General features: G+C 39.4%; 1 protein-coding gene across 1 annotated transcript; it reads left to right on the top strand.

Annotated features, from left to right (window-relative positions):
* The first annotated feature begins 416 nt into the window (after positions 1 to 416).
* SRP9 (signal recognition particle 9) lies at positions 417 to 10207 on the top strand. The gene is made up of 3 exons (XM_037510358.2): positions 417 to 630; positions 4723 to 4791; positions 8978 to 10207. Exons 1-3 carry the CDS (start codon positions 418 to 420, stop codon positions 9095 to 9097), a joined length of 402 nt encoding a protein of 133 aa, XP_037366255.1. The 5' UTR covers position 417; the 3' UTR covers positions 9098 to 10207.
* Positions 10208 to 11981: the final 1774 nt, after the last annotated feature.

The following is an 11981-nucleotide window of genomic DNA, read 5'->3' as shown; positions in this document are numbered from 1 at the left end:
TGACCCGCAAGTGATCATTCCTCCCTTATGTTCCACTGTCCCGACACTAATGTCTATCACTTAGTTTTCGGTAGCACTCTTGTGTTTGTGTCGCCCCTATCCTCCACTAGGCTGTGGTGTGATGGCTGTATCCTGTAGTCTCCGTTCTTTATCTCCAGCCTTAGGGGAGATCGTTCCATTTTTGTTGAAGGACCTCGGCTTTACTGTTGCAGTCCAGCCTAGAGGGCCTTGGGACTGAACACGCCTACCACAGCTCCTCCCGTTCCTGCAGGGGGCGCTGTAGCAACCGCTGTCTCCCTGCTCTCGACTTCGCTGGATCGGCTCTGAGCTTCACGCTCCTGGCTCCGCCCCTAGCAACATCCCTCCTTTCTATTGGGCGAGGGATATCCGAGTCCTCCAATAGAGTAAGGCGTTGGTATGAGGTGGCGCCGCCATCTTCGGACGGCTGAGATCTCTGAATCGGTGGGTGGCCGCCTGAGGGAGGTCAGTAGGTGGGCCGGGTTGCTACCCCTTGGGTCCCGGCCTTGCCTCCTTTTTCCATTCTGCCCCGGGCCCACAATGCCGCAGTACCAGACCTGGGAGGAGTTCAGTCGCGCGGCCGAGAAACTCTACCTCGCCGACCCTATGAAGGTAAATTTCTGGCGGGACTGTTAGTCTCCAGGACGGAGTCAGGATGTCTTCCCTGCCATCCGCTCTGACCCCCGGGCTTCTCCAGCATCCCAAAAGGTGCTTCAAGAGGGTCAGAGACCAATGCTGCCAGGCCTGTTTGTTCTTATCGTGGCGTTGCCCTCATCCCTGATTAAGGGCCGGATGAGGCCTTGAAATGCAAAAATCAGGGTCGTTTCAGGGCCCTAATAGTTAACAGCCCCCCTTCTCCCGCCCCCAATCCCTGAACTTCCCTTTCGCCTTTGGTTAGTTTACGTGTCCCTAAGACCAGGGCTCCTCCCACTATGTCTTCCTGCTTTCCCTTAGTTGTCTGGGTGCCCTCTTCTCGTACTGCAGGGGCCAAGGGTCCCTTGTCCTAAAACAGATTTTCTGCCACCGCGGAGACGTTCTTGAAAGGCCCCGATTTGGGGGTGTCTACAGTCATTACAATAGTGGTTCCTAATTCTTTGGAGGCCAGTGCCCTTTTGAGAATACCGGAAAGCTTGCGCCCTTCCTTAGAAAAATGCACGTAAGCATAAATGTTTACACAAAATTTTAGGGGGCTCATGTACTCCTGAAATCCATTAGTGGCTCCCACAAAAACGTAAGTGGGTACCAAAGATTAGCTCATTATTTAACAAGCAAAGAATTCCAAGTGGTGGCAATTTAGCATTCAGATTTTGGTTTTTCTTCCCTTCCAATTTTGTTTTACCGTCATATATAAAAATTATTTGATTCAACACCTTGTTGATTAAATAACCTGCTTTAGAACTTTGGGTAAGTAGGGGCCTCCCTGGTGGCGCAAGGGGTTAAGACGCAACCTATGAAGCTATCTGCAGACACTGCAGCACAAGTTCCATCCCTGGCCAGGGAGCAACCCACGTGACGCAGCAGACTTCTGTCTCACCCGCAGCTCCAACTCAGCAGTGTATTTCAGTAGATCTGACTGTTCTGTTCCCCACTCTGTCTCTGAATCCTCTCACGCACATACACACACACACCCCCCCCCACACACACACACACTCCCCTCTGGCCTGTACCCCAGTTCTGAAGATGGTATCCCTGCTGGACCATATGTGACCTCTTAATTGATCCATTTGCCTTTTTAATCCTTCCTTTGCTTTCATGCCACAGCTGTCTACAAAGCACAGAAATTTAATTCTCAGAGTTACCTGCTTAAAACTGGCTTTTCATTGATGACCAGATCAAGTCCAGACTCCCAGCCCATAATCTGACCCTCCATTTGTTGCCCACCATTTCCACTATCTAGAGCTCTAGTAGCTAGAAGCTACAGAATTCATCAGACTTCATTTGTAATTCACATGACTGCGTCTTCAACCTTTCTCTTACCTTTCCTCAAAGGAAAAAAATGCATTTCCAAAGCTACCTCCAACAATCCCTTTCCCCTTCCATCAGTCTTAATTGCCTTTTTTCTCATTTAGTATTTTGTCTATAATGCCTTTGTAAGACTTCATTCATGCTGTCTTTTGTTTTATTTTGGATGGTTGAATTAAAATTTCCTAAGGGCCTCCGGGTGTCCTAGGGGTTAAGTCTTAGTGCTGCCACCACAAAGGCCCCTCAAGGGCCTGAGTTCAGTCCCCAACCAGGGAGCTAAACCACGGCGCAACAGACCCTCCTATTTCACCCTCTGCTCCCCTTAGTGTATCTCAGTAGATCTGCCTGTTCTGCTCCCCATTCTGTCTGTGGTGAATCCTTTCACCGCCCGCACCTCTGACCTGCATCCCAGTTCTACACAAAAATAAAATCTTTAAAAAAAAAAAGTTTCCTAAGAGAGCAAGAACTTTGACTTCTTTTTCTCTTTTTGTGGTATCTGACATAGTAAAATGTATGTCCCGTAAGTTACAAAATGAACCCTTTGATAGTGCCATAACTTTTTTTTTTTAAAGATTTATTTATTTTTATACAAGAGCTGGGGTACAGGCCAGAGGCGCGGGAGGATGAGAGGATTCACCAAAGACAGTGCAGGTAGCAGAACAGGCAGACGACCAAAATACACTGCTGAGGGGAGGGGAGCAGCGGGCACAACAGGAGAGGTCTGCTGTGCCATGTGGGAATCTCCCTGGCCAGCAGGGAATTGAACGGGCGCTGCAAAAGCTGCAGACAGCTTTAACAGTTAAAATTTACAAAGTTCTCATACTTAGTATAGTTTTAAATTTTACTTTCTTTTTGTTTCTGGAGAACTAGGTTTTTTTTTTTTTAAATACATAAATCTGAATTTAATAGCTCAAGAGATAGAATCAGGTGGTCTAAATATAATTAACTTAGTTGTTATTTATAACCACTTAGTGTTTGTCTAGTACCTTTATCTCTCTCACCAGGCAAATCGATAGGGCAGTATGACTTCTTTGCAATCAAAGAATAACAGGAAAAGCTGTACATTACAGTGCTAATAATCCTTTTTATTTAGTTTTCAGGATTTTCTTGAGGTTTCTGGTGCTATATTGTAACCACTACAAGATTCCCTTTTTGGGTTATAGATATTTAATACTTTTAAAACAGCTAGCTAAACAAGAGTTACGTATATTTATTGGCCAAAAACTGACTGGTGCAATATACTATTAAAAAAATGTTCATGGAAGTTGTAAACTTTATTGAGAGATGTTTTCACCTACCCGTGGAATATGGAACAGAACTTATTATATAGCATAGTACTATAAGATATAGGTGTTACTCTAGTTTTTGGAAAAGTTGTTGATGGAAACTTCCAAATACATCTTGTTGTGCCATTAGAGTAAAGACATGATTTTGCTGAATATTTTGCTTCCACTGCTTGAGAGTCATGGGAAAGTAGAAAGTACGAAGTTTGATGCAATTCTATTGTTATTTCCTGAGGATTTGATTTAGACTTATCAGCCCTCCCTGGTGGTGCAAGGGGTTAAGACGCAGCCTCTGATGCTAACCATAGCCACTCCAGCACAAGTTTGATCCCTGGCCAAGGAGATACCCACATGGCGCAGCAGACCTCTCCTGACTCACCCGCTCCTCCCTTCAGCAGTGTATTTCAGGAGATCTGCTTGTTCTGCTCCCCATTCTGTCTCTGGTGAATCTTCTCACACACCCCCACACACCTCTGGTCTATACCCCAATTCTTGTATGCATAAATAAATAACTTTATTTTTTTTTTTTTAAAAAAAGATTTAGACTTATCTAGCATTTTCTGCTGTTTTCCCTTTTCTTATCATTCCTTTGTGATTAAATATGCTGGAATTTTGGGGAAGGAAAAACTTTTCTCATTTATCCTCTTTGGTTTAATAACTGAGGTGCTGCAAATTAAACTGACAAAAACAGATCAGTAGGAGGGGGAAAAAAAATCTATTCTTATTACATAAGTGTGTTTGGGAATTCACAAAGAAATGTAACCCAGGAAGTAATTACAAGTTGGGACTTAACTACCATCTGATAAAGGGTGATAAGGTATCAAAGATGCTGAACAAAATTTAGGGTTTCTGGGGTGGCTTAAGTTCTCGGATGGATGATGACTAGGAAATGTATGGTAAATAAGAGTTGCTAAGTAAGGTTTGTTAAGGAAAGGAGTACCTCTCTTCCTGCTAAGGGAGAGGGAAAGACTTCTACAGTTGGAAATTTGTCTCCTTACAGAGGTTCACTATGTCCTGTTGTTAGCCTTGAAAGGACAGAGAGCTCGTTGCCTTCTGCTCAGAACAATCTGTACAAAAGTGTTATGTTTTGGGGTGGTATACTGTGATCCCCTTCAGTGTTTGTTTCTGGGAAAACATGCCAAACCACCTCAAGAGTCTCACAGACATTCTCTGACTTTAGATGTATTTTAGGAATTTAGGTCTGTCTCTTCCATACTAACTGCAAGTAAAATATACAACCTTTAAAGAAAATTCTTTTTAAAAAGCAATTATAGCAACAGAAATGAACTAAAATGCTGTTTTCTACCTCATTTCAATAATGATAAGTTTATAGTAAAGGTTCTTTTAGATCTTTTGGCTATTAATTCTAAAGGATCCCTTTTAGCCTACCTGAAGAATAAATTATTTATAAGAAATGTCTTCTGACCTCACTATTTCTTAATGTGTATTTTTATTTCAGGCACGTGTGGTTCTCAAATATAGGCATTCTGATGGGAGTTTGTGTATTAAAGTAACAGATGATTTAGTTGTAAGTATACATTTTTATTTGTTGCATACTTTCAGATTTGTTTTGAGTTAATCGTTTGTTTGAAATTAACTACATAGAATTTAGCAGGTTGCCCATTAGGATGCTTATTTTGCATTTCATTCCAAAGTAAAGAACCTCCTTCTAGAAGCTGCTTTTATAGGCTCTCAGGGAAATAACTTGCTTAATTAATTCAGTATGTCACATGTAGTTTGGTAATTGTTCTCTTCATACCTTAAGCAAGAGAAATATAGAGACAAAAACTACATATAAGAAGGTTAGAGGTTTCCTTAGACCAAATGATTGTATTTGAACACAAGTTTTAGGCTTTATCTTCTCATGTATCATTCATTCCTTAACCCTCTGATATCTCCTTTCTACATGCAGTGTTCCACTGAAACGATTCCTGGTGAGAACTCATCAGTCCCTTAGTTTTCAAACCCAGTTGTCTCATTCAATTTGTACCTTAGTTGATCTGACCATTTTTGATTCAGAAAACAATGATGGAGATTGTTGTTTTGGCATCTGTGGCTCTTTGTTATCAGATTTTATAATTCTGAACTTTCGTTTAATTCTTTTTTTTTTTTAAAGATTATTTCTATTTAGTTATATAAGCACTGGGTATAGTCAGAAGCGCGGGAGGGTGAGAGAATTCACCAGAGCCAGAGCGGGGAGCAGAGCAGGCAGAAGGACCGAAGCACACTGCTGAGGGGAGCAGCGGGCGGCAGGAGAGGTCTGCACGCCATGTGGGACCCTCCTCCGGTGGCCGGGGATCAAACCGGCGCTGCAGAGGCTGCGGGCAGCTTCACAACCCAGCGCTCAACCGCTGCGCCACCGGGGAGGCCCTGTTTAATTCTTTTTTGATGTGTCCCCATAAGTGTTGGTTACTACAGGATTCTTTCCTTTGTCCTTTCATGCCATTTCTGGAGTAATCCGTTCAGTCATTAATTTTACTACTGCCTATATCTGTGTTACTCTTAAGTTTAGGGTTCTCGTTATTACTTGCCTGGACTGTTAGAATAATCACCTGCCATCTTGCTTCCAGTTTATCCTTTAGTAGTCCTCTGTTGTGGTTTCTAAACATGTAAATTTGACTGTTAGTATCATGATTTTTAAAAAACCTAAGTGACTCCTCATCCTTCATAATGTAAACACCCTCACATCTCCTCTAAATCTTTTCTGTATACTTACACACTGCTTTAATATGCAATGCTGGGGCCTCCTGAGTGGCTCAGCAGTTGAGCGCTGGGTTGCGAAGCTGCCCGCAGCCTCTACAGCACTGGTTCGATCCCCAGCGACCGGGCAAGGGTCCCACATGGCGGGCAGACCTTTCTTGCCGCCCGCTGCTCCCCTCAGCAGTATACTTCATCAGTCTGCCTGTTCTCTTCTCCGCTCTGGCTCTGGTGAATTCTCTCACCCTCCTGCGCTTCTGACTATACCCAGTGCTTGTATAAATAAATAAATAAATCTTTAAAAAAATTTAAAAAAATGCAATGCTGTCTTAGGTGTGGACTTCTAGTGAGTCCGAACCTGGGACGCGACGGTGAAGGAAATCAGACATGGGGACTGTCATGTCCAGCGTGCAGTAAATCTTTATTATCTTAGTGCTCATTATATACTATTTTAATTGTAGCAGGTGTTACATCAAAGCATACCACATAATGATAACATGTATGAATGATTAGTCTATTTTCTTACTATTATCTATTTACTTCAGACAGTAGGGTACCGGGCGGTTAGTTCTCACACACATAATCTTATCGCCTCCTAGCCAGAGCCTGGGAAGTTCGCTCATTATTTTGTTGTTGTCAAACTGTGGAGATGTACGCAGTTCACTTCCAGGCTCTCAACACCAAGTCCTATCACCCAGAGGTTTTCCTCCCAGACACATGTGTTTTCACATGCCTTAGGGACTCAGGTCAAGGCCCTTCTGCTTACTGCGCCGGATCTCTCCATTTTGTTATTCTCAGACTGTGGAGATGTAGAAGCCCGACTCCACGCAGGTCACTTTCCAGGCTCTCAACACCAAGTCCTATCACCCAGAGGTTTTCCTCCGAGACGCATGTGTTTTCACATGCCTTAGAGACTCAGGTCAAGGCCCTTTTGCTCACTACGCAGGGTGGCCGCCTCCAACACTTAGGCTTCTGTGGCTTTAAGCGTTTTTCTTTCTTTGCAATATTGAATTCAATTTCTGTCCCTAGTGTGGTAAGACTGCTTCTAAATCCAGTTCAAAAGGGTTATTACTTCATCTCTTGTTTTTCCTTTTGACTTTTTGTGCTGTAAATCACAATTGTTATATCTCATTTGTCTTTTTAGTGAACTTTGAGACAATCAAGATAGATGAATTATGTTCTTGCCTGTATTTCCAGTGGCTAGCATAGTATCTGGACTCAGGGGGAGCTTTTTAATAAACATGTTTTTAACAGATTCTTTTAAAAATTTTATAGTGACTTTAAAAATCACTTCTTCCCGATTGACATAGACTGTATTTGTGTTCAAGTTTCCATTGTGAGGTTGCATGATGTCAGATCTTTTGATTAATTACCATGTCTCCCAAGAACTTATTAAATTTGGTACAGTAACTGAAAATGTGGAGAAAGAGGAGTAAATTGAAGTGTAGGGTGCTAGACCTAGATTCAAGAGATTCAGCCATTTATCAGTGTTTCTTCCTTAGAAGAGCTCAGGTCAAAAATGCGGCTTTCTGCACCTTAATCTCCTCATCTGTGGAGTGTGCTCACCTAAACAGATGACTGTGGGAAATAAACAAAATATTCGAAGTACCTAGTCTGTAGGGCTTGCCACTTAGTAGATTCAATAAACACATACTCGAATTTGAGCATTCTTGTTGAGAAGAGTTGTGATTGTGATTGTCACAGAGTAAATAGGTATGTCTGCTGAAAAGAAATTATGTACTGTTTTAACAATAGGAAAAAATGCCAAATTGATTTTAATACAAAAGGCTTTTTTTATTTCCAAATGATGGCTTTTTTCCTCTGGTAAAGTAAGCATGGTTAAGGATCCATTGTAGGCAATATTGGCAAGACATTTATTTAACGTTGATGATTCCTGTGACAAGATCTAAATCTGAAAGATATTTTTTATTCCCTTTCTTAAGACTACTGGGAATTAATCTGTATCTAAGATGTTAGTGTTTTACCGAAATGCTTTAGTGTATAGCACTGTATAGGCCTCAGGTATTAATTCATCTTAATATCTAGTGATTCCTTCAGAAAATGCAGTGTTAGATTTCATTTATTATCACCATTTAGCTTTGACTTTTTATAATTCCATATATGCCTCATTTTTTACAATCTTCTGACTGATTTATAATATTTTCTTCTTTAGACCTAAAATCTTTTTTGTCAAACTGTAGTGAAATGATATGTGTCTGTGGGGTGGGTGTGTGTGTGTGTGTGTGTGTATACATATATATATGTTCTCTCACAGCACATATGCTAAAACTGAAATGGAAATTAGTACAACCTCTTTACAGTATTGCTACATAAATTTGTGCAATGTTAGATGAGAAAAAGCTTAAGTAAATGATTTAAAGACTGATCACTTGATCGCTTCTCGGCCTTTTGGCAAAGATCAAGTGAAGACTGATCACTTGGACATGGTAAGGTTGAATTCCAGTTTACTTAAGTTGGTGAATATTATTACAGGGTCATTAGTTCCTATAGTTAAAAACTCACATAAACCTGTGTACTGAAAAATTTAGCTAATAGCATGAAAGAGTTTGGTTTGGTTTAAAATTTCAAATACCTTCCTAGAATCAAAGTTAGGCAGATTTATTAGTTTATCTTATCTAGGTTTATCTTAGGAATCCTAAGATCTCCAGACTTTTTCCAGTATAGCTCAAGTTGTTCATAACCAGATCACAGGGAGAAAATACCTGATTCCAAGCCTTGAATTCTCATTACACCATGTAACAAGATTTAACATACTACTTAGCTGGTCATTTTTGAGAAACTTCTGGTAGAGTTCATTAATTTTTTTATCCACAGAATTGGTATTTAAGTACTTAATATAGTTGAAGACTTGGTGTAATTTCTTTAGTATGACTTCCAAAGAGAATGAAGCAAAACAATGATAGGGAAGACTCAGATTTTTAACCAATCATATATTGGCTACATTGTTGATAACCTAGTTTTACATAGTTAATGTGTACTTTCAAACTTTCTGACAGTGTTACGTGTACAGAACAGACCAAGCTCAAGATGTAAAGAAGATTGAGAAATTCCACAGTCAACTAATGCGACTTATGGTAGCCAAGGAATCCCGCAGTGTTGCCATGGAAACGGATTGAATGGTTTGAAATGAAGACAGTCATGTTCTTAGAAGTTATTATCTTTCAAATTTAAAAAAGTGTTGGGACAGAAAATATTTAACAAAAATGTAGAGGTCTTTTTTTTTAGATACCTTGGTTTTTTTTTTTTTTTTTTTTTTTTTTTAATGTTTACTTTAGAGAGCGAGGAATGAAAATGCTTTCAGTTAGAAAGCCTTTATTTTTGGAAATAGAACAAGAAATTCATCTATCTTGGAAACTTTTTAGAGTATTTGAAGTTGGGCAAAATATGATTATTTCTTTAGTAAATTTGTATTGATAATTTGAAAATGAGATGTCAAGGAAAACCAACAGTTCTTCCTTAAATTTAATTAATCTGTCTTTAAAGAAAATTAAATGTAACTATTTTGCTGTACTGATGCTATATTTTTGGTGGGGGGAGGGGGGTTTGGAGCATAAAATTAGTGCTGATAATAGCCCACAAATATAAAATGTGGTAACTGGAGTTATCTGCACAGCAATATATGTGTAGTAGTATAGTTGCAATTATATCTGAAAATAATTATGAAAACAAATAAGCTTTACCTTAAACTTTCCAAATTTCAACTATCATTTTTTAATATAAGAGAGACATCGTGTTACTAGCTTGTTGAGCAAAGACTGACTTTGAATCTAATTTTCAGTACTCAAAAACAACTGCAGTATGACCAAAATGATCACTAAGCAACTGAAACTACCATGTTACAGAAATACTTGCCATATGTTTCCTGTCTATAGTTTCTCAGAGGGCTAAGGATTATTTGAACTGTTAAATCTTTGCATATCTCTGCCACCCCTGTCCGTTTCTCTTTTTTCTTGACCAAGGTGTTAAGCGTGATTGTCATTGCTGTTATGTTTTCCATTAAACCGAAGTGTAATATTATTTGATATTTATCTCTTATTTGTAACCTGAATTTTGCCACCTAAATGTAATGTTCACATGTTGATTCCTATATTAAAATATTTTTTCTTAGAAATTTGTTGTGTTGAGCAACATTTTAACATGGAAAGTTGCATTAGACATGAATTTTGGCATGTTTCTGAGGGGGGTCCATTAATAAACTATGTGAATATGTATTGTTTCACTTGAAGTTTCTAACTTCTCAAGAATGATAATTTTTTGACTGGGATATACTGTATTCATTTCCTCTAAAGTGAGCCTACTGATGATATGTAAGTAAATTTTGTTGTTTTATTTCTTAGTTCTTTTTATTACATGTCTTTCTCTGAATTGTATAATGATAGCAAGGTTTTAGATAAGATATTTCTATAAGCCTCTATATTTTTCCTCTAGAAATTGGTCTAACAAAAGTACTTAGAGGATTCAGTGGATTAAATGGAATAATCTATTTTAAGCTCTTAGTACAATGCCTGCAACATAGTATAAAGCTGAGTAAATGATAATTATTACTATTCTTATTACGATTTTTATTTTTTCAGGAAAAAGGGTATAAGTAACCCTGATCTTAAGTTTTGTCATAATTTTAACACAGATTATAGCTATGTGCTGAACTATGCTTATTATCAAATGCCATTTCTGTATTGCCTTTTCCACCTTTACCTTTCACTTCCCCAGCCAGCCCTGCTCCCATCCCTGGTAACATTTTCCGAATAAGCTACTTATATGCAAGCCTTTGTCTAGAGCTTTGCTTTCAAGGGAAGCTAGGTTTAAAAAAACAAGAAAAAAAAGAGCTCCTTATAAATTAAGAATATGATTGCTGAAATGAAAGAGTAGAAGTGTGAAAAAAAAATGCAGAAATCTAGCCACAAATACCAGAAGGGGAGGGAGGGGAGCAAAGGGGGAAGGAGGCCCAATGGACTGGTGGAGGACATACATCTGAAGAGATGTGAACCTACACCTCTGAATCATACGGTGTAGTAAACCATTAGAGCAACAACAACAAAAAAAATACAATAAAAAGAAAATAAAAAAATAAAAAGAAAAGAAAATAGAGCCAGAAAAAGAAAGGATAGGAAAAGCCATTTCAGATCTGTATAATAGGAATTCACAAAAAAGTGAATGGAGCAGACAGAATCATAAGTAAGATTAAGAATTGTTTGCACAAAAGGTGAAAGTAGACCAAATACCAAGACCAATGGCACCAGAATTTTAGAACAGTAAGGATAAAGAGAAGATCCCAAAGATTCCAGAGGGAATAAAGAGGATAGATCAGGCACCCAAATGGTTTTTGACTTCTCACTGCCATTACTAGAAACTAGAAGATCATGGAGCAATGCCTTCAGAATTCTGAAAGGAAATTATTTCCATCTTGGAACTTTGTATACAAACAGTTAATGGAAACATTGAATAAAGACATTTTCCAGGCAACTTTAGATTAAGTTGTATTGAGATAACAAATCCCCAATCTCATGTCCTTGAAAAAAGCTCTTTTTGGCTCAAAGTACAGGTAGCTGTGACTTCACAGGTCTGCTCCTACTTCCAATGTCTTCATTCCCAGGTCCAGATGAAGAGCAGAACCTCACAACAGTTTCTAAAACTTCTGCTCAGATATTACATCATGCTCTAGTGGTCAAGCAAGTGACATGCCTGAGCTGACGTCTGTGACGTGGGGAATTCTGTTCACAGAGAAGCTCTAGAAGTCTTGTAGCAAAGGACAGGAATATGTTAGCAGCGTATCCCTAGGAACAGTCATTACACAATGTCTCAACAGTTTACCTCCCATTTACCCTTTTTTAAGAAATCACTCAAAAGATGTGTTCCTCTACAATAATCAAACTAAGGAAGATGAACCTCGCACAGGACAGAGCAGGAGAGTTTCCTCGGGCTGGTGGTGGTGGGGGAACTTGGATGACAGCTGAACACCAGGAATGGAGCAACCAGACCAGACTGGAGGCAGGTCAGAAG

This window comes from Talpa occidentalis, unplaced genomic scaffold (genome assembly GCF_014898055.3).
Source record: "Talpa occidentalis isolate TD23 unplaced genomic scaffold, MPIMG_talOcc4v2.1 talOcc4.14, whole genome shotgun sequence".
In the NCBI taxonomy this organism is placed as follows: Eukaryota; Metazoa; Chordata; class Mammalia; order Eulipotyphla; family Talpidae; genus Talpa; species Talpa occidentalis.
The sequence above is the reverse complement of the archived record's forward strand: the minus strand, read 5'-3'. Positions and strand labels throughout refer to the sequence as shown.